The following is a 21,820-nucleotide window of genomic DNA, read 5'->3' on the forward strand; positions in this document are numbered from 1 at the left end:
TATGATCGTCCACAATCCATTTTGGATGCACGACAACAATCTGAAATGTAAACTGCCTAGTTAGAGTTGTTTAGTTTAGAAATACAGCGTGGAAACAGGTGCTTTGGCTCAACGAGTCCGCACCAGCCAACAATCACCCATACACTAATTCTATCCTACACACTAGGAACAATTTACAGAAATCAATAAACCTACAAACCAGCACATCTTTGGAATGTGGGAGAAAACCAGAACACCCGGAGAAAACCCATGCGGTCACATGAAGAACAGATAGCGCCCGTGGTCGCGATTGAACCCAGGTCCCTGGTGCTATTCTTGAATATTTTATTTTTTCTTTCTTTGGGACTCAAAGAAAGATGCGACAATGTGTAAAAGGAAAATATCATCAGTTTGCAGACAAGTTCCCAATTATGGTGGGCTAATAAAATTTCACAAGATCATTCTCTGGCCTTCATTCAAAGATGCCAAATTTAATGAATGGCCTCAACTGATAGTTGGTACAATCACAATCTACGCTTTCCATTTATAAGAGCTATATGACACATTTCTAACAAAATTGGTGCAGTGGGCATCCTGTTGGAAGTGAATAATTATAAAGGGACAGAAGAGACTGCAGATGCTCAATAATTATAAAGAAGCACCTTAGGTTTTTCTAGCTGCAGATGTTGCTGATAATGCATCAGTCATCAAATCTGCCTACGTGCTAACTTCATCATCACAAGGATAGGTAAACTGCACTTGGATATGCAGCAGATTCATAGAATGATTATCTGTACACTGTTGCTTTTGAATTGCAGTTTAAAACATATGATCCATCTGCTCAATTTTAAGCAAAGCTGTTATAGGCACAGTACATATTTTCTATTTGATTACATGATTTTATTTTAATTAGCTTGGGTCAGCAGAATTCACAGAATAATGCTTTGGCCACACGTCTCACAACGGTACAAGAAGATGCCGGAAAGTCACCTGCACGCAAAAGGTATTTGAAAAAATAATTCTCAATTTATTCCTGCTTCCTGTAACTCTCTTTATTTGTGATCTTTTCTGTTTTTGTAGATAATTGCAATTTAAATATTACAAGCAAAATGCTAGAAATACTCAGCAGACCAGGTAGCATCTTTGGAAAGAGAAACAAGGTTAAGATTTCGGGTCACTAACCCTTCATCACCTGCTCAGCATTTTTATTTCCGATTTCAATTATCTACAATTTTATATACTGTACTTTGCAATTTTAAATAAGTTTGCAGGCACAGTACATTGTAAAAATAATATCTCATATATATGACCTCATAGCTCATTCAAGGATTTTCACCCTTGGTGAACCTGCTGTTCAACTGACCAAATTAGAGAAACGGTAGTTTGAAAGGAACTGCATATAGTGTACTACTGCATTAAGCCAGTTTGGGAATGGAAATTCACACTGATTTTGCAAATCACTACCAAATTTTTTTTAATTGGGATGAAAAAGAAGCAACAAATTTTGTCCAGTTTCTCCAAGGGTGTGCATTACAGAAAATTATGACATAAGTGGTTTTCTGCCAACCTCTGTACTGCAATAGTCTTCCTTGTAATTCATTTTAACAGACAAAGATGCAATATTCTGTCAATTGTAACCTTAAAACTCAATATCAAGCCAAAAACTGAGTATCAACTAGTCATGTGTCTTTATTGTTAACTTTTGCTTATCTGTATAACAGTGGGACCCTTGTACTTATAGATTGGATATAAAATAAATTCTAATTATTGATTCCTTTGTGGAAGTCTTATTGTTGAACTACAAGGAAAATGCTGTGAAAAGTGATGAAAATGCAATGTTAACTTCAAATTAGCAGGATTAGCCTGGTGTTTTTAGGTCTTCCCGGCTTTAAAGATAACTTGCAGGATTTTCAGAAGGCCTTTGACAAGGTGCTGCATGTGAAGGTGATAAAGAAGATGAGCGCCCGTGGTATCAGAGGGAAGATACTAGCATGGATAGCAGGTTCATTGAATGGCAGAAGACAAAGAGTGGCAATAAAGGGGGCTTTTTTGGGCTGCCAGTGACTAGTGGTGTTCCACAGGGTTCGGTGCTGAGGCCGTTACTTTTCACGTTGTATTTCAATGTTTTGTGTTAGGAAATTGAAGGCTTTGTGGCCAAGTTTGTAAATTATATGAAAATAGGTGGAAGGGCAAGTAGTGTAGAGAAAGCAGGGACTCTGCAGAAGGACTTGAACAGGCTGGGAGAGTAGGAAAAGAAGTGGCCGATGATAATACAGCATAGCAAAGTGTGAAGTCATGCGTTTTGGTTGTAGAAATAAAGGCGTAGACTGTTTTCTAAATGGGGAGAGGATTCTAAAATCAGAGGTGCAAAGGTACCTGGGCGTGCTGGTGCAAGATTATCAAAAAGTTAATTTGCAAGTTGAATCGCTAGTAAGGAAGGCAAATACAATGCGAGCAGTTATTTCGAATGGGCTCGAATACAAAATGAGGGATGTATTGGTGAGGCTATAGAAGGCACTGGCTTGACTGCATTTGGATTATTGTGAGCAGTTTAGGGCCCCATATCCGAGGAAGGATGTGCTGGCATTGGAGAGGGTCCAGAGGAGGTTTATGAGAATGACCCCAGCGATGATTGGGTTAACATACACTATGATGAGTGTTTGACAGCATTGGGCCTGTGCTTGCTTCAGTTTAGTACGATGAAGGGGGGCCTCATTGAAACTTACCGAAAAATGAAAGGTTTGGATAGAGTGGATGTGGAGAGGATGTATCCTCTAGTGAGAGAGTCTAGGACCAGATGCAATAGCCTCAGAATAAATGGGGGTATCTTTAGAAAGGAGATGAGGAGGAATTTCTTTAGTCAGGGGGGTGATGAATCTGTGGAATTCATTGCCACAGAAGGCTGTGGAGGTAGTCAATGGATACTTTTAAGGCGGAGATTGATAGATTCTTGATTAGTACGGGTGTCAGGGGTTGTGGGGTGAAGGAGAATAATGGAGATGAGAGGGAAGAATAGATCAGCCTTGATTGAATGTGGAGTAGACTAGATGGGCCAAATTGCCTAATTCTGTTCCTATAGCTTATGAACTTCCAGTTATGTGGGGTTTGAGGTTGATGAAGATTCCTTTGTGGAATCTAACACCACAGATGGCCGAGGTAGTGTGCAGCAGGATGGTGAGTAGTTTGGGATATTGTGGGCTGTTTCCTGTGTGCTCCTTGAGCTCCTGTCTCCTTATGAGTTGAGGAGCTTTCTGGATGTTGCTTCTCCATTTTAGTTGTTGCAGACCATGCTTTTCGAAATCATAGAGGACAGTGCATTGTTTTTATTAAAAAAAAGGTTCAGTTTGTACTTGTGTTATACCTATATATATATTTATTTGACTTGCAGCAGAGGAGAATGGTAAGGTGGTGAAAAATCGTAATACAAAAATGTGACAAATGGGGTCAAATTTCAGATACCTTCAAAAAAGTTAACAAGCACTTTTTTGGGTTCATGACTAACATAGTGTCAACAACAATTATAAGAAAAGATAGCATATTGATGGCAAGTTTCTGAAAATGGCATCAGAATATACAAATACATTTTGTGTAATGGTTGTTGCGTGGTGTCCACCAGTGACCTGGTTGGCACAGTAAGTGCACGTATTTCTTATTCCTTTCTATGTTTATGAATACCACATGGAACAATAAAATTGCAAACACCGTTTCCAATTCATTCACCTGATCATTTAGTAGAATACTGCATCCATCTGAGTGGACTCCGCAATGCGCGTTACACAAACGTTCGTTGCGGTGGACACTAAAAGGTTTGGTGTCCCAGAAAACGAACGTTACATTATTAGCGAGAACCAAGCATTTTCACCAATGCAATCTAAACGGTGCATTACCTTATGTATTTGAGCTATCGAAGGCTGATGAATCGTCAGATTGTTTGATTTGGGCTGATTTTTTTGTAAAAAAAATGTCTCCATAACGGTCGTTGTGGAGCTTCCGGAAGTTGACACGAAGGAATGAAGTTAGCGACTTGGTCCATACGACAGGTAAACAAGAGACAGTGTGTTGCCAAATTGAAGTTTGGCTCAGTTTCTTAGTTTTGATAACAGGTTTATGTCCAGAATTTTTTTTTAAATTGAATTAAAAAAGTTGGAAAATATATTGTAAATGGTCGTTGCGTTTTTGACACCATGATGTTTTTTTATATATTAAATTGCAAAATAAGAAAAAATAATTAACTCAGCCATAGATCGTTACTACCATAGGATACCTCGTTGGGTGTTTGAAAAGCATTAGAGGTTTGGAACCTCCGTGATTTAACTTACGGACGTACCGACCCCGATAACAGTCGTTGTGACAATGAACACCAAGCACAATGACCGTTACGGGATCTGTACTGTTTTAACTTTATGTTACTGTATTTTTCTCCTAGTATAGATGAAGATATTTCCCTAGACATTATCAACACGTATATGTATGAAGGGCCATATGAAGTTTATTAATGAATTAAATATTCATAACTCAATGCGGCAGAGTTTTTAATGTCACACTGTTGGTGTCCAAAATGGTGGGAAAACGATGAAAATTTGTCTTATGAAAAAAGTTTTTGACTTTCGGTCTTGAACTTGTCTAAGTTATATCTGCTATTTATAATGTTTCACATGATGGGTAGATATTTGTTAAGAACAGTGTATTGGTGTAAAAAAGTGAATACTAATCTATTTTGTCAAAAACTCTCCAGTATTGTTAAAAAGTACACATACAAGTGTGTAAGTCACCTATTCCTTTTCTCCAGAGATGTGTGTAAGTCATTTATTCCTTTTCTCCAGAGAACTCCTGACCCATTGAGTTCCTCCAGCTTTTCGTGTCTATCTTATGCATAGCACGTTGTACTTCTGAGGCATTGCTGCTTGTGTTTTAAGTTGATTTTTATCAGTTGAATGGGTGAATAATAAGATACTGATTAAATTTATGTAATCCAAATGGAAATGGAAATGCAGTTATTCATTGTCTTCACCTTAAGTTATTGTTTTTTTTACCTTCAGCATAAATTTCATTTTATGTATCAGCGGCTTTCGCCAAGAGATGCTGCCTGACCCACTGAGTTACTCAGCATTTTGCGTCTATCTTTTATGTTAACTTAAATGTTGTATCTCTGCCCGCATGAGTAGACCCATGCCCTTGTTTTCCTAAATAAGAACTAAAATATAGCTAGTGAAATATTTTTGTATTCTTGCATACAGAGTTAAAGTAGTCAGGAAAAATGAATACTTTAATTTAAAAAACAAAGTGCTGGAGGAACACAGCAGGTCTGGCATCATCTGTGGAGTGCATGAGCCGACAACAATTGGGGTCGGGACCCTTCTTCAGAATGATTCAAAAGTCTATTCCCTCCACAGATGTTTTCTGACCTCCTGAGTTCCTCTAGCACTTTGCCTTTTGTTCATATTTCCAGCATCTGCAATCTTTTGTCTCCAGTGCTCTTTAATTGTCAGGTTGCTAGTTAATGACAGGGCTCTCACTTAACTTTTTTTCCCTGTTGCCTGCCGGGCAACCTTGGCAGCTTTTTAGGTTGCCAAATTACACTTTAGGTGGTCATTTAAGACGGTTTGCATGACGCGTGCGATAATGTGCTCGGACGAAGTGCGTAGTTACCAGTCGGAATTATGCTCAATGAAGCATTCACATATTACTTCTGCTTCAAATAAAGTCACAAACGAAACATATTCACCAATCAAGCCATGATATATACCACAATGACAGGCAGCAAAATTATAATACAGTATCTCAACTCTTTTTAGACATTGCAATTAATGCAATTTCTGTTAGTTCTTTCCACTTCCAAACAAAAATGTGGTTGGATTATTCAGCGTATGATCAACCTATGTCAATAAATCCTGGACCATAGTAACATATATGCTTAACCATGCACACTATAAATTGATGCAAGCATGTTTTCTGTGAAGAACTGAAAATTACTGACATGGCCATAGCATGGGTCGTTATTGCGATTGGTACAGAAACTCTTGCTTCCCACATAATTTATCAATAACAAAATATACAGGTTGCAAGGAAATTTCTAAAGGTATTTTATGATAATAGCTGTTAAAACCGACTATACCCATCTGACAGGTTAAACATTACACTAACTGACAAGAGATGGCCAAAGGACGTAACTGCAGCAAATGTTCTTTTGGTAATATGTTTAAAGGTGTCAAAACGCCACATTACCGGACATTCAGATTAAATGTACGTGTTGTGAACAGCAATGAAGATACCCAGTTTGTACGCACCAGATTAAAAAAAAAATATTGATAAACGCTGTTTCCATCATTCCTACTTCAGAATTAACGTTAAAAGAGAAGGATGGATTGGATTGAGGCAGGTGAATTAGTACGTGTTGGTTGGAGTATGTAAATGTGAGGGGAGAGCACGGGGGATGTTAGTGGTGTTGAATGGGGGGATCAGTACGGGATGGATGGGGGGGGGGGGGATCAGCACAGGATGAATGGGGGTAGACAAAAGTGCTGGAGAAACTCAGCGGGTGAAGCAGCATCTATGGAGCGAAGGAAACGGGCAACGTTTCAGGTCGAGCCATCTTCAGACTGTTCCCCCCCATTCTTCTTGAATGGGGGATCAGTACAGGATAGATGGGGGGGGGGGGGGGGGGGAATCAGCACAGGATGAATGGGGGGATCAGTGCAGGATGAATGGAGGAGAAGTGCAGGATGGATGGGAAAGGGGGTAAGTACAGGATGAATTGGGGGACCGGTGTAGGATGGATAGGGAGTGGCAGGAGATCAGCGCAGGATGAATAGATGGGGGGGGGGGTAGATTGGGAGGGGAGCACAGGGGATGTCAGTGAGGACTGAATAGAGCCGGGAATGGGGATCAGTGCGGGGTGGAGAGGAGAGGTCTTAGCATAAGGGGGGGGGGGGGGGGGGGGGTGGAGGGGGGCGTACGAGAGAGAGATAGAGGGGAGGTGGGGAGGAAGGAAGGTCAGCCTTGGACAACATCGCCCCGCTGCCTTGGCCGTCCCTGTCCACCGCCAAGTGCCGCCGCCAAAGGGGGAGGCGGTTAGGACCTCCTCGCCACCGCCTCCCCTCCTCCGCCTGCCAACAGCAAGGTGCGGGGCCGAGCCGTGCAGCTCAAAGATCCTATAGGATCTGTGGTGCAGCTGCTTCAGACGGCTGAAGGAGGCCTTGCCCTCTCTCCCTTCTCCCGGCCTCGACGTGCGAAATGGTTTGTTTTGAAAGCGTCGTTGGCAGAGTGGCAGGCAGTGGCCGCTATCAGGGCGGGAGGAGGAGGGATTGGAGCCGCTGTCGCGGCCGCTGCTGCCGCTGTTCGAGGCCCGTCATTCGCTCCGACCCTTCGTCACCACGCACCTAATATCTTTGCCCCGCAATACAGCCGTGGCCGACACGAAACGTCACGTTCCTTTTCTCCAGGGATGCTGCCTGACCCGCTGAATTACACCAATTTATTGTGTCTATCTTCGGTATAAACCAGTGTCTGCAGTGCCAAGCCGGGCAAAATAGCTCGGCGTTTAGGTTGCCCGGCGGCACTTTGGGTGGTCATTGGCACCCGGGCAACTGTTAATTTCGAGCCCTGAATGAAAATTAATTTTACAAGTGAATGATGATGGATGCAGGGCATATGCTTGACTAGGGATAATGAAGTCCAGCAGTGTTTTGTTTATGATCTTGTGGAGAATGGTAACTTGAATGAGGTGTCAGTAGATGTTACAAAAATTACTGCTTTTTTGTTGTTATTTTCTTTTTCTTTTCATGACAGATCTGCAAGTATTACCAATCTTTCTCTGGATCGATCTGCTTCGCCCATGATTCCCTCCTACGACACCTCTATTAGTCCTCAAGCTTCCCGGGCATACATCAAAACCGATCCTAATGAAGAAGAAAGGAAAATACTTCTGGTACTCGTTTAACTTAGTTTTCAGCTTTATCTTTACGAGAGAGATCATGTCTTTCTGTAGTGTAATGCCAACTGAATGAGGAAAAGCATTTTTTTCCTGTTGTTCAATGTCATGTTTAATTATTTTCTCTTGTTTTAGTGCTCAATATGTGCAATTATGTATTGTTCTGCAGTAATCATTAACATTGTACATTTCTCAAAATACGGGTTATAATCGGGCACTTAAAGCAAAAATAAGAAATGCTGGAAGATTTCAGCCAGTCAAACAGGATCTGTGAAAAGAGAAACCAGTTAATATTTAGTCTGAGGAAGGATTTCGACCTGAAACATTAGCTAGTTTTTGTTTCCACAGATGCTGCTTGTCTGTACAAGTCCTTCCAGCATCTTCTATTTTTCTTTCAGATTCCAGCATTTACAGTTGTATTTGTTTTCCACAGTCTTAAGAATTTGCAGTGCTGAGGTTGTATTTGATTGTACGTTGGAATACAGTGATAAATCATACATAATGACATTTAGATGCGAGGATTGCTTTTAATGTAACAACAATTAGAAATTATAGATTGTTTTTTTCTTTTTAGGATTCTGTCCAACTTAAAGATTTGTGGAAGAAAATCTGCCATCACAGCACTGGCATGGAGTTCCAAGATCATCGATACTGGTTGCGAACATATCCTAATTGCATAGTGGGAAAGGAACTGGTGAACTGGTTGATTAGAAATGGACATATAACTACACGGTAACTTGTATAACTGGTAGTGAGGGGAACAAAATGGATCAGACTCAGCAAAATCAATAACCCCACTCTCACCATCGACGGCACCACTGTCTCCCCATCTCCCCAGGCCCGCAACCTTGGCGTGATCTTTGATTCCACCCTCTCCCTTGAGCCTCACATCCGCCATGTCATTAAAACCTCCTTCTTTCATCTCCGCAACATCGCCAAACTCAGACCCTCTCTCACACCGCCTGCTGCTGAAAGACTCATCCATGCCTTCATCTCCTCCCGACTGGACTATTGCAACTCACTTCTCCTTGGCATCAGCTCCACCTACATCAACCGACTCCAACTGGTCCAGAACGCAGCCGCCCGACTCATCACCCACACCAAATCCTGGCATCACATCACTCCAGTCCTCAAAAAACTTCACTGGCTTCCCATCTCCCACCGGATCACCTACAAAATCCTGGTCCTCACCTACAAAGCCCTCCACCATCTGGCCCCCACATATCTCACTGACCTCCTCTCCCCCTACCAACCCTCACGGTCCCTCAGATCCACATCAGCCGGTCTCCTCTCCATCCACAAGTCCAACCTCCGCAGTTTTGGGGACAGAGCCTTCTCCAGGGCAGCTCCCAGGCTCTGGAACTCCCTCCCCCAACTGATCCGCAATTCCGTGTCCCTCCCCATCTTCCAGTCCCGCCTCAAGACCCATCTCTTCACCTCTGCCTATCCTTAGCCCCACGTCCCCGTCCCTTTTCATCTGTGCATTAATTGCCTCATGCTGTGTTTTGTATTGAATTCTGTCTTTACTTTGTGTACTAGTCATGTCTCTACTATTTATTTAATTCCCCTTACATGTTTTTCCTATACATGCTCAATTTTTGTAAGGTGTCCTTGAGGCTCTTGAAAGGCGCCCATAAATAAAATAAATGTATTAGACGTGCCTTGATGCCAATATTAAAAACACGTTATTGTGAATTCTGGAAATCTAAAATAGAAATGAAAAAAATATTCTGATCAAATTTCAAAACAATGGAGCAGTTCAGGAGGGTGATCAACATTGGTGGGGCAATACTGGTTAATTGGAGAGAAATCCACAGTCCCAGATTCCTCTTGAAAATAAAAATATAATTAGCAGTTTGACATAGAGACCTGGCCTAGTTCATTCATTCAGGAGCAATTTAATGGAGTAGTTACATATTGCTACAGTGCTGTCTCACAGCTCCTGACTTGCTACACCAGAGTGGCACCGCTTCCGTAATGTAGTTTGCCCAATTTATGTCCAGGTCTTTCCACTGAGTGTATGATACTCGGTATACGTTGCATTCAGAAAGTATTCATACCCCTTCACCTTTTCCACATTTTGTTATGTTACAGCCTTATTCTAAAATGGATTAAATTCTGTTTTTTATCATCAATCTACACACAATACCCCATAATAAAAAAGCAAAAACTGGTGTTTAAAAATGTTTGCAAAGTAATTAAAAATAAATAACTGAAATATCACATGTACATAAGTATTCAGACCCTTTACTCAGTACTTTGTTGAGGCACCTTTGGCAGCGATTACATCCTCAAGTCTTCTTGGGTATGACGCTACAAGCTTGGCACACCTGCATTTGGGTAATTTCTCCCATTCTTCTCTGCAGATCCTCTCAAGCTCTGTCAGGTTGGATGGGGAGCGTCGATGCACAGCTATTTTCAGGTCCCTCCAGAGATATTCAATCGGGTTCAAGTCCGGGGTCTGGCTGGGCCACTCAAGGACACTCACAGACTTGTCACGAAGCCACTCCTGCGTTATATTGGTTGTGTGCTTAGGGTCGTTGTCCTGTTGGAAAGTGAACCTCTTCCCCAGTCTGAGGTCCAGAACGCTCTGGAGCAGGTTTTCATCAAGGATCTGTCTGTACTTTGCTCTGTTCATCTTTCCCTCGTTCCTGACTAGTCTCCCAGTTCCTGCCATTGAAAAACATTCTCACAGCATGATGCTGCCACCACCATGCTTCACCGTATGAATGGTATTGGCCAGGTGATGAGCGGTGCCTGGTTTCCTCCAGACGTGACGCTTGGTATTCAGGCCAAAGAGTTCAGCCTTGGTTTCATCAGACCAGAAAATCTTGTTTAGGTGCCTTTTGGTAAGCACCAAGCGGGCTGATATGTGCCTTTTACTGAGGAGTGGCTTCCGTCTGGCCACTCTACCATAAAGGCCTGATTGGTGGAGTGCTGCAGCTATAGTTGTCCTACTGGAAGTTTCTCACATCTGCACAGAGGAACTCTGGAGCTCTGTCAGAGTGACCATTGGGTTCTTGGTCACCTCTCTGACCAAGGCCCTTCTTCCCCGATTGCTCAGTTTGGCCAGGCGGCCAGCTCCATGAAGAGTTCTGGTGGTTTCATAGTTCTTCCATTTAAGAATGACGGAGGCCACTGTGCTCTTCGGGACCTGCAAAGCTGCAGAAACTGTTTTATACCCTTCCCCAGATCTGTGTCTCGATACAATCCTGTCTCAGAGGTCTACGGACAATTCCTTTGTCTTCATGACTTGGTCTTTGCTCTGACATGCACTGTCAACTACGGGACCGTTTATAGACAGGTGTGTGGCTTTCTAAGTCATGTACAATCAATTTAATTTACCACTGGTGGACTCCAATCAAGTTGTAGAAACATCTCAAGGATAATCAGTGGAAACAATGCACCGATGCTCAATTTTGAGTGTCATAGCAAAGGGTCTGATACTTATGTAAATGTGATATTTCAGTCATTTCTTTTTAATTACTTTGTGAACATTTCTAAACTCCTGTTTTCGCTTTTTTATTATGAGGTATTGTGTGTAGATTGATGATTAAAAAAAATGAATTTAATCCATTTTAGAATAAGGCTGTAACATAACAAAATGTGGAAGAAGTGAAGGGGTCTGAATACTTTCTGAATGCACTGTAATTCGCTCATTGCTCTTAAGGTTCTTTTCTGTCCTCCAAACTCCTATTCTGCATTTTGTATTTTACAAATAATTACTTGTCCATTTTATTTTCTATTTGCTCCTGTTGTCTATTTCCTTTAAATAGCAATCACATACTGCTTTTGGTCTCATACAAAACTTGAATTTTGACTTCTTCTCTTAATTAAAGAGAATGAATGATCACATTTTTTTCTCCGAATATTACTGTCAAAGAAAATTGAATGAAAGATAACTCTCTGTAAAATTTGGCTCTATGTCCTATCGTTAATTTTCAAAGGTTTCCACGACATGATTCCTTTTCTGAAAATATTATGTAAAAGTTTATTTCTGCTTTCTCCTCTTTGTAATTCCTTATACCCTCTCAGCTAATTTTAAAATAAAATTCACCAATGGAAATTTGATTTTCCAAGAAGTACTTTGGTTCAATTTAACATCGAACAGTACAGCACAAGTACAGACCTTCGGTCCACAATGTCTGTGCCAAATATGACACCCAGACTGTCAATTATCTACCTGCACATAACCCATATTCCTCCATTCTCTGCATATCCATAGGCCTATCCTAAAGTCTCTTAAATGCCACTATCAAATCTGCTTCAACGAATGCCCCCTGGCAGCGCGTTCCAAGTACTCGCCACCCTCTATGTAAAAAAATAAATAGAGCTGCCTAGTACATCTCCTTTAATCTTTGCCTCTATCACCTTAAAGCTATGCTGTCTAGTGTTTGATTTTTCAATCCTGGAAAAAGGTTCTGGCAGTCTACAGCTCATGCCTCTCATAATTTTATGTACTTTGTCGGGTCTCCCCTCCATCTCTGTCTTTTCAGAGAAAACAATCCAAGTCTGACCGATGTTTCCTTGTACCTAATGCCCCCCTACTCCAGGCATCATTCTTGTAAACCTCCTCTGCACCCTTTTCAAAGCCTCTACATCCTTCCTTTAATGGAGAAACCAAAACTGCACACAACACTGCAAATGCGACGCAACCAAAGTCCTATAAAACTGCATCATGACTTCCTGACTCTTATACTCATACCTCGACCCATGAAAGCAAGCATATCATTAGGCCTTCCTTACCACTTGTGTTGCCACTGTTAGGGAGTTATGGACTTGGACCCTAAGATCCCTCTGTACATTAATTAAGGGTCATGCAATCAATTGTATATTTTCCTCTTGCATTTGACCTCCTAAAGTGCAATACCTCACACTTGCTCAGATTAAACTCTATCTGTCATTTTTCCGACCATTTCTGTAGTTGATCTATACGCTGCTGTATGCTTTGCAACTTTCCACGCAGTCCACTACCCTGGCAATCTTGGTGTCATCTGCAAACTTACTGCAAACCATCTACGTCTATGTCTAAGTATATATATCACCAACAGCAGTGGCCCCAGCACTGATCCCTGCAAAACTCCACTGGTTACAGACCTCCAGTCTGAATATTATCCTTCCACTACAACTATGTCTTCTACCAGTCAACCAGTTCTGAATCCATATGACCAAGTTGCTGTTAATTTCAAGAATCTTAATCTTCTGGAACAATTTACCATGGATGGACTTTACCAAATGCCTTATTAAAATCCATGTAGACACATCCACGGCCCAACCCTCATTGATTACCTATGTCACCCCCTCAAAAAACGTAATCAGGTTAGTAAAACAAGACCTGTCAAAATAAAGTAATGACTATCCCGAATTAACCCATTCTTTTCCAAAAGGGTGAAAATCCTATCCTGAAGAATACTATTAGCTTCCCTAACAATGTGAGGCTCACCAGCCTAAAATTCTCTATACTTCCCTTAATAAAGGAACAACATTAGCTACTCTTCAGCCATCTGAGACCTTGCCTGCGGCTGGACAAGACACAAAGGTCTTAGTCAGGCTCCTACAATCTCCTCTCTTGCCCCTCTCAACTGCCTGGGATACATCCCAGCAGGTGCATTATACACCTTAATGCTCTTCAAGAGCCCAACACCACCTCCTTCATCTCAAACTGCCCTTGTGTATTAGTATTCTCCATACTGAGCTCACAATCCTCCTTCTTGGTGAAAACAGAGGCTACTGCTCATTTAGTATCTTGCCTAAGTCCCCAGACTCCAAACACAATTTCCCTCCTTTTTCCCAGAACAGTTCTACCTTCTCCTTGGTTACCCTCTTGTTTTTAATGTAGATTAAAAAAAGCTTTGGGATTTTCTTTAATTGTGGCTGCTTTTGGCCCTTCTAATGGCCCATTCTTGTTCTTTCCACATTTTTTCATATTCATCAAAGTCCCTGTCTGATTTCATCCTCTTAAATGTTACATGTGCTTCCTTTTACTTTTTGACCAAATTTACAACCTCTTGGTCATCTAAGGTTCCCTTACTTTGTCATTCTGGTTCCTCCTCCTTACCAGAAATTCAGAACTTTAATCAACTGGCCCTTCAACGACACCCGCATGTCAGATGTGGACTTGCCCAATAGGAACTGCTCTCGGTGTACCCTCCCGGGCGCCTGCCAAAAAAACCCAAATCAACTTCCACATTATGTAACGCTGTGTTTATTGTGAAAATGAGGGAATACAAATGCTTCAAATCTTGACATTCATATTTCATAATATATTTTGCATATGACCATCAGAGTTTGTCCTATATATAGTATCTGATGCCTCGGGGATTAGATTTGTAACTACAATCTTATCTAAGAAGTTAATCTCGCTTACAGGAAGTTGAAAAGCAAAGTACAAATTTGTATTATTCTGCATCTTAATTTAGTTTTGTTTTCCACTGTTATTCCATCATTTGAATATTATGATAGTAGATACTTTATTCAACATCCTTTCTTTGTCAGAGCCCAGGCTATTGCCATTTGTCAGGCATTATTGGATGGACGATGGCTTGACTGTGTAACTCATCATGATCAACTTTTCAGAGATGAATATGCCTTGTACAAGCCTTTACAAGTAGGTGAATAAAGCACTCAAAATTGCTTGTTTGTGTTAACACAAAGCAGTCATTTTGGTTATATGGGGTAAGCCATCTAAATTCTCAACGAAATATCATACAATCTAACTTGAACATTTTCAATATTTTTCTATTTCTCTTACTGTATTTAAACGCCCCATCTCAATGTACCGAAGAGACAATTAAAATGAATTAATTGATATAAACGCATCATGAATGGCAAAACATAAGTAAACACTACTTAACAGGGAGATAAATTTGGTTTTGTTGTCAGATATCTACTGGCCAGGGGTTATTTTCTTTTCCTTCACTCTTTTCCATTTCAAAGGCAGATAATTTTTCCTCAAACGAGTCACTACCTCTTGGAGCATGAGCAACTCTACCCAGCTTGTGATGTCTATACACTGCTAAGTGCTACTCTGCATAGTATTAATTTGTTATTGCACTGCTGGTGCTCTAGTCCAAGCATACATTTGCCTATGCTCTAAAGCACACATGCACCTGGAACATATGCTGAATATTGGGAATCTGGTACTGATCACTGCCCTCTGCTGGTGTTGTCCCATCAATGAATTGCTCCATAACTTGGTGCAAAGAGTCTGACAATAAGAGTTGGTGTGGCGTGGCACTTGTTCAGCCTCAGCACTCGGATATGGGGTTAAAGGCTGCACCTCAGCCGTCAGAATGAATGTAGGCCATTGCATAGAAACGTAGAAAAATAGGTGCAGGAGTATGCCATCTGGCCCTTCGAGCCAGCACTGCCATTCAATAATGATCATGGCTGATCATCTAAAATCAGTACCCCGTTCATGCTTTTTCCCCATATCCTTTGATTCCTTTAGCCCAAAGAGCTAAATCTAACTCTCTTGAAAACAGCCAGTGAATTGACCTCCACTGCCTTCTGTGGCAGAAAATTCCACAGATTCTCTGGGTGAAATAAAATGTCCTCATCTCAGTCCTAAATGGCCTACCCCTTATTCTTAAACTGTGACCCCTGGTTCTGGACTCCCCCAACATCAGGAACATTTTTCCTGCATCTACCTGTCCAATCCCTTAAGAATGTTATATGTTTCTATAAGATAGCCTCTCATCCTTCTAAATTCCAGTGAATACAAGCCCAGGTGACCCATTCTTTCATCATATGTCAGTCCTGCTATCCCAGGAATTAACTTGGTGATCCTACGCTGTACTCCCTCAATAGCAATAATGTCCTTCCTCAAATTAGGAGACCAAAATTGCGCACAATACTCCAGGTGCGGTCTCACCAGGGCTCTGTACAACTGCAGTAGGACCTCCTTGCCTCTAAACTCAAATCCTCTCGCAAAAAATTCCAGAAGATTAGCCAAGTATGTACCTGCATGTTTACTTTCAGTGACTGATGTACAAGCACACCCAGTTCTCATTCCACTTCCCCTTTTCCTAATCTGACACCATTCAGATAATAATCCGCTTTCCTGTTCTTGCCACCAAAGTGGATAACCTCACATTTATCCACATTATACTGCATCTGCCCACTCACCCAACCTATCCAAGTCACCCTGCAGCCTCATAGCATCCTCCTCGCAGCCTACACTGCCATCCAGGTTTGTGTCATCCGCAAACTTGGAGATGTCGCGTTTAATTCCCTCGTCTACATCGTTAATATATATTGTAAATAACTGGGGTCCCAGTTGCGGCACTAGTCTTTGCCTGCCATTCTGAAAAGGACCCGTTAATTCCTACTGTTTAAGAAGGAACTGCAGATGCTAGAAAATCTAAGGTAGACACCCGCTAAATTTCTCTAGCATTTTTGTCTACCGTTAATTCCTACTCTTTGCTTCCTGTCTGCCATCCAGCTCTCTATCCATGTCAATATCCTACCCACCATTACCATGTGCTCTAATTTTGCACACCAAACTCTTGTGTGGGACCTTGTCAAAGGCTAATTTGAACGTCCAGATACACCACATCCACTGGCTCTCCCTTATCCATTCTACTTGTTACATCCTAAAAAAATTCCAGAAGATTAGCCAAGTATGATTTCCCCTTCATAAACCCATGCTGACTTTGTCACTGCTTTCCAAATGCGCTGCTATAACATCTTTAACAATCGACTCAAGCATTCACCCCACTATCAATGTACGGCTAACTGGTCTATAATTTCCCGTTTTCTCCCTCCCTCTTCTTAAAAAGTAGAGTTACATTGGCTTCCCACCAGTCCATAGGAACGGATCCAGTGTCAAGGGAACATTGGAAAATGATCGCCAATGCATCCACGATTTCTAGGGCCACCTCCTTGAATACTCTGGGATGCAGACCATCAGGCCCTAGAGATTTATCTGCCTTCAGTCCCAACAGTTTACCCAACACCATTTCCTGACTAATGTGAATTCCCTTCAGTTCCTCCCTCCCACAAGATCCTTGGTCCCCAAGTATTTCTGGGAGATTGTTTGTGTCTTAGTGAAGACCGAACCAAAGTACTTGTTTAACTGTTCTGCCAATTCCTTGTTTCCCATTATATATTCACCTGTCTCTGATCGTGAGGTACCTATATTTGTCTTCACTAATCTTCCCTTTTTACATATCTAAAGAAGCCTTTAAAGTCAGTTTTTATATTCCCCGCAAGCTTTCTTTCATTTTTTTCTTCCCCCCCTCTTAATTAACCCCTTTGTCCTCCTCTGTTGAGTTCTAAATTTCTCCCAGTTCTCCGGTTTGCTGCTTCCTCGTTAACCAGAGTTGAGCCGCCTTTCGTCAGACAGGGATGAACAATTTTTCGAGTTCATCCATGCGGTCTTTAAATCTTTGCCATTGCATCTCCACCGTCAACCCTTTAAGTATGATTTGTCAGTCTATCCTAGCCAATTCCCATCTCATACCTTCAAAGTCTCCTTTCTTTAAGTTCAGGACCCTGTAGGCCCCCCTCAGTCATGACTGACCATGGGTGATGCATCCTAGTTGTTGGCTGCTTGCTCCAAACCTCGGCTGGAGCAGCGTCGCTTGTGGCTGAAGAGACCAATGCTGGAGTGACAGTCTCTGTGGCAAAGGTCACATTTGTGTGTGATCTCTGGTTTGTTGAAGTTGCTGCGCTCCTTTCTGCGTGCCCGCTTGTCTGCCGCTGCGTTCAACAGTTTCTCTTCCCCCGTTTTGAGATGTTGGTTCAGGGTACCTCTCCACCTCGTGCGGTCAGCTGCAATGCTCTCCCAGGACTCCACATCAATGTCCAGTGCCTTCATATCTCTCTTGCAGACATCCTTGTAATGTAGCTGGGGGCGGCCGATGGTTCTCCTCCCAAATGTCAGCTCTCCATAGAGGATGTCTTTTGGAATACGGCCATCGTCTATGCGGTGGGCATGACCCAGCCACCGCAGTCTGCGCTGCCTGAGTAGAGTGTACATACTGGGAAGGCCAGCGCGAGACAGGATCTTGGCGTTGGACTCACTGTCTTGCCAGGATATGCCCAGGATACGGCGGATGCTTCTCAGGTGGAAGGTGTTGAGTCTTCTCTCCTGCTTAGCATATGTAGTCCATGTCTCACTGCCGTACAGCAGCGTGCTGTTGACACAGGCATTGTAGACTGCTATCTTTGTCTTCACTGTCAGCTTTGGGTTGGTCCACACTCGAGTTGTGAGTGGAGCGAGAGTTGTAACTGCCTTCCCGATCCTCTTGTCAATCTCTGTCCAAGGAGAGGTTGTCAGTGATGGTGGAGCCGAGGTACGTGAACTGATGGACTGCATCAAGTTTGTAGTCGTCGATGGTGATGACAGGCGGCACCTCTGTATCCTGCCCTAAGACGTTTGTCTTCTTCGGGCTAATGGTCAGCCCGAAGTCCTTGCATGCCCGATAGAAGCGGTCCATCAGTGACTAGTTCCTGCTGGGTGTGGGACACAACCGCAGCATCGTCGGCAAACAACATGTCTCCGATGAGAACTTCATGTACTTTTGTCTTTACTCTGAGGAGGGTGAGGTTGAAGAGCCTGCCATCTGATCTAGTACGCAGGTAGATCCCCTCTGTTGCTGTGCCGAAGGCATGTTTCAGGAGCAGAGAGAAGAAAATCCCAAAGTGTGTGGGTGCGAGGACGCACCCTTGTTTGACACCACTGCAGATGTGGAAGGGCTCAGAGAAGCTGCCATTGAACTGCACTGTCCCCTTCGTGTTGATGTGGAAGGATTCTATCATGCTCTGTAGTTTTGGTGGGCAGCTGATCTTTGGCAGAGCCTTAAATAGGCCATCTCTGCTGATTAGGTCGAACGCCTTGGTGAGGTCTATGAAAGCAACAAACAGGGGCATCCGCTGTTCACTGCACTTCTCCTGGAGCTGGTGAAGGGAGAAGAGCATGTCCACTGTTGACCTTCCAGCTCGGAAACCGCACTGTGACTCTGGGTAGACACGTTCTGCCAGCTTCTGCAGACGGATCAAGATGACCCGAGCAAAGACCTTGCCGACGATGTTGAGGACGGAGATGCCTCTGTAGTTGCAGTCGCTTCTCTCACCCTTGTTGTAGAGGGTAATGATCGTGGGATCCCTCATGTCCTGCGGTACAGCTCCTTCTTGCCAGCACTGGCAGAGGACTTCATACAAAGGAAGCAGTAAGGTAGTCTTGCAACGCTTGATCAGGTCGGGGAATCCCATCGCTGCCTGGGGCCTTGCCTGAGGCCAGACTGTCAATGGTCTTGCTGAGCTCTTCTACCGTCGGCTCTGTGTCTAACTCATCCATGGTCGGCAGGCACTCGATGGCATCAAGGGCTGAGGGGGACACAGTGTTCTCTCTCGAGTAGAGGTCGGAGTAGTGTTCCACCCATCTCTCCATCTGCTGGCATTCGTCTGTGATTACTTCCCCAGTGGAGGATTTGAGGGGGGCTGTCTTGTTCTGGACTGGTCCTAATGCCTTCTTAATGCCATCGTACATTCCCCTGATGTTCCCTGTTATGGCGGCCATCTGGATGTCCTCACTAAGCTGTGTCCAGTAGTCATTGGCGCAACGCCTGGCAGTCTGCTGAACCTTGCTCCTGGCAGCCCTGAGGATCTGCAGGTTCTTCTTATTAGCTGACCGCTTGTACTCGACTAGGGCGGTGCGCTTGGCTTCGATGATGGGAGTCATCTCGGTCGACTTGTCCTCAAACCAGTCGTGCGTCTTCGAGGTCTTCTTCCCAAAGCTAGCCAAGGCTGTGCGGTGCATGGTGTCCCACAGAATTTCCCTCTTCTCTGTTGCAGAGTCTCCAGCACATGAGGTGCCAAGTTCTCTCTCAAAAGCCTCTGCAAACTTGCACGAGGTCTGGATGGGGAATCTTGCTGACATCGATGCGGGGGTTCCCCTGCTTTTTGGTACGGTAAAACCTCTTTGGCTGCAGGCTGATCTTGCAATACACCAAGGAATGGTCTGTGTCGCAGTCCGCACTGTGGTAGGAGCGCGTGTGGAGAACGTTCTTGATGGCAGCACGTCTGACTAGGATCAGATCCAGTTGATGCCAATGCTTTGAGCGTGGGTGTCTCCAGGAAACCTTGTGCTGGGGCTTTGTCTGGAAGTACGAGTTGGCGAGGCACGGGTCATGGTCAGTGCACAGCTCAAGCAGTCGCTGTCCGTTATTCATTTTACCCACACCAAACTGCCGAAGGCAGGAAGACCACAATTCGTGGTTGCGATCTGCTGTTCGGATGTTTCCTAATCCCCGTGCACCCAGTGAGGATAGCAGACCCTGGCGGGACAGCACCTTATTGGCTGGGGACTGCCCAGCTTGAGGTGGGCGGTAGCTGTCCACTGAGATCCGAAAATCCCTCCCACCGTCGGGAGCAACTCCTGGCGCCTCGCTTTACGCCAATCTAGCGATGACTTATAACCAGTAACTGTTGCTCCCCGTGTTGTGTCAACGCCATAAGCGAAGCTGGAGTGTTCTCTCCAGGTTGTAGGTGTAGGTTTGCAGGTGATGTGTGGTCGGATGCAATCCTGGGCGATGCCATATGGAGGACAGGCTGTGGCCCATGCAGCACGTCCCCCCCTCTCCACGTCACTGATCGGTCCAAAGGAACAGCAGGGCCGTTACAGTTTGGCACCAGCGCCGTCGCAGGAGGTGCCAGAGCGAGGTTGTAGACCACAACGAACTGCCTTAAGGGCTCCGACTCCAGATTTTCTTGAGGTTTACTCCTGGAGTCTTTTCCATGACTGGATATGGCCGCAAGGCAGTGGAGGTTTTAAATCAGTTTTCCCTCTCCTAGATGGACCGCCTTCCCAGGCTGACGAGCCCCATCTGCCCGAGACTCATGGGGGCGGGAGCGTCTACCTTCCTGTGCAGGTCTATAGCACCTGCCCACTGCCCTCTAGGACCCTCGTCTCTGAATTAAACGTGCCACTCTCCATCCTGATGTAGAATTCCACCATATTATGGTCACTGTTGCCCAAGAGGCTCTGCACAACAAGATCGCTAACTAATCCTTCCTCATTACACATGGCTTGCCCTCTAGTCGGATCTTCTACATATTGGTTTAAAAAACCATCCCGTATACATTCCAGGAAATCCACCTCAGTGCTGCTATCAATTTGGTTGGCCCAATCTATATGTAGATTAAAGTCACCCATGATAACTGCTGTACCTTTGCTACACGCATCCCTAATTTCCTGCTTGATGATATCCCCAACCTCCCTACTGCTGTTTGGTGGTCTGTATAAAGATTAGCAGCTTTATCCACAGGCAGCTGAGAACCTATGTTCTCTCTCATCATTGCCTGATGGATGTGATGAGAACTTTTGTCTCCCCCTACACTTTATTTGGCTGCTCGACTCTCCCGAACATGAACAATTTCTAGTGGCTATGTCGGTGACCACTGTTGTGGTTTCCACAGAGAAATCTCTGGCCTGGTAAGAGCTGTACAGTCAAACAAGGAAAAAGGGGGAGTGAATTAACTCCCAACACATAGAACAAGTTGCTAAGGGTGAAAATAAGATCTGGGTGCTCCATGAACACTTGAAGCAGACACTGTCAATCCTCAGCAATGGCCACATTCTCTCTGCCAGCCGACATCTCAGCTGACCCACCTCATACTAACCCTCACAGTCAGTCTCTCCATGCAAAGCCATGAGGTAAATTGTTGCTGGATTCATTCATGCCAGATTCCAAGCACAGCGGCCTTGTCAATAATGTGATACAATCATATAATGACCCCTTAAGTGCCAAGTATATTCAAAGATAAACACAAAAAGCTGGAGAAACTCAGCGTGTCAGAAGTGCCTCTGGAGAAAAGGGATGGGTGACGTTTTGGGTCGAGACCCTTCTTCAGGTTTAAACCAGCATTTGCAGTTATTTCCTACACATATCAAGTATAGCAGTTTCA

At 43.7% G+C, this 21,820-nt stretch overlaps 1 protein-coding gene across 4 annotated transcripts in view; it reads left to right on the plus strand.

The window, feature by feature from the left end:
- Positions 1–21,820, plus strand: part of pikfyve (phosphoinositide kinase, FYVE-type zinc finger containing) — a 121,154-nt gene that overhangs the window by 36,796 nt on the left and 62,538 nt on the right. For all 4 annotated transcript variants that reach the window (XM_033023594.1, XM_033023596.1, XM_033023597.1 and 1 more), the window contains exons 7-10: positions 893–982; positions 7,768–7,906; positions 8,484–8,641; positions 14,405–14,516. In XM_033023594.1, the coding sequence (XP_032879485.1) occupies positions 893–982; positions 7,768–7,906; positions 8,484–8,641; positions 14,405–14,516 (499 nt within the window). The remainder of the gene's footprint in view (positions 1–892; positions 983–7,767; positions 7,907–8,483; positions 8,642–14,404; positions 14,517–21,820) is intronic.

The sequence above is a fragment of the Amblyraja radiata genome, chromosome 7 (genome assembly GCF_010909765.2).
Source record: "Amblyraja radiata isolate CabotCenter1 chromosome 7, sAmbRad1.1.pri, whole genome shotgun sequence".
Lineage (NCBI taxonomy): Eukaryota > Metazoa > Chordata > Chondrichthyes > Rajiformes > Rajidae > Amblyraja > Amblyraja radiata.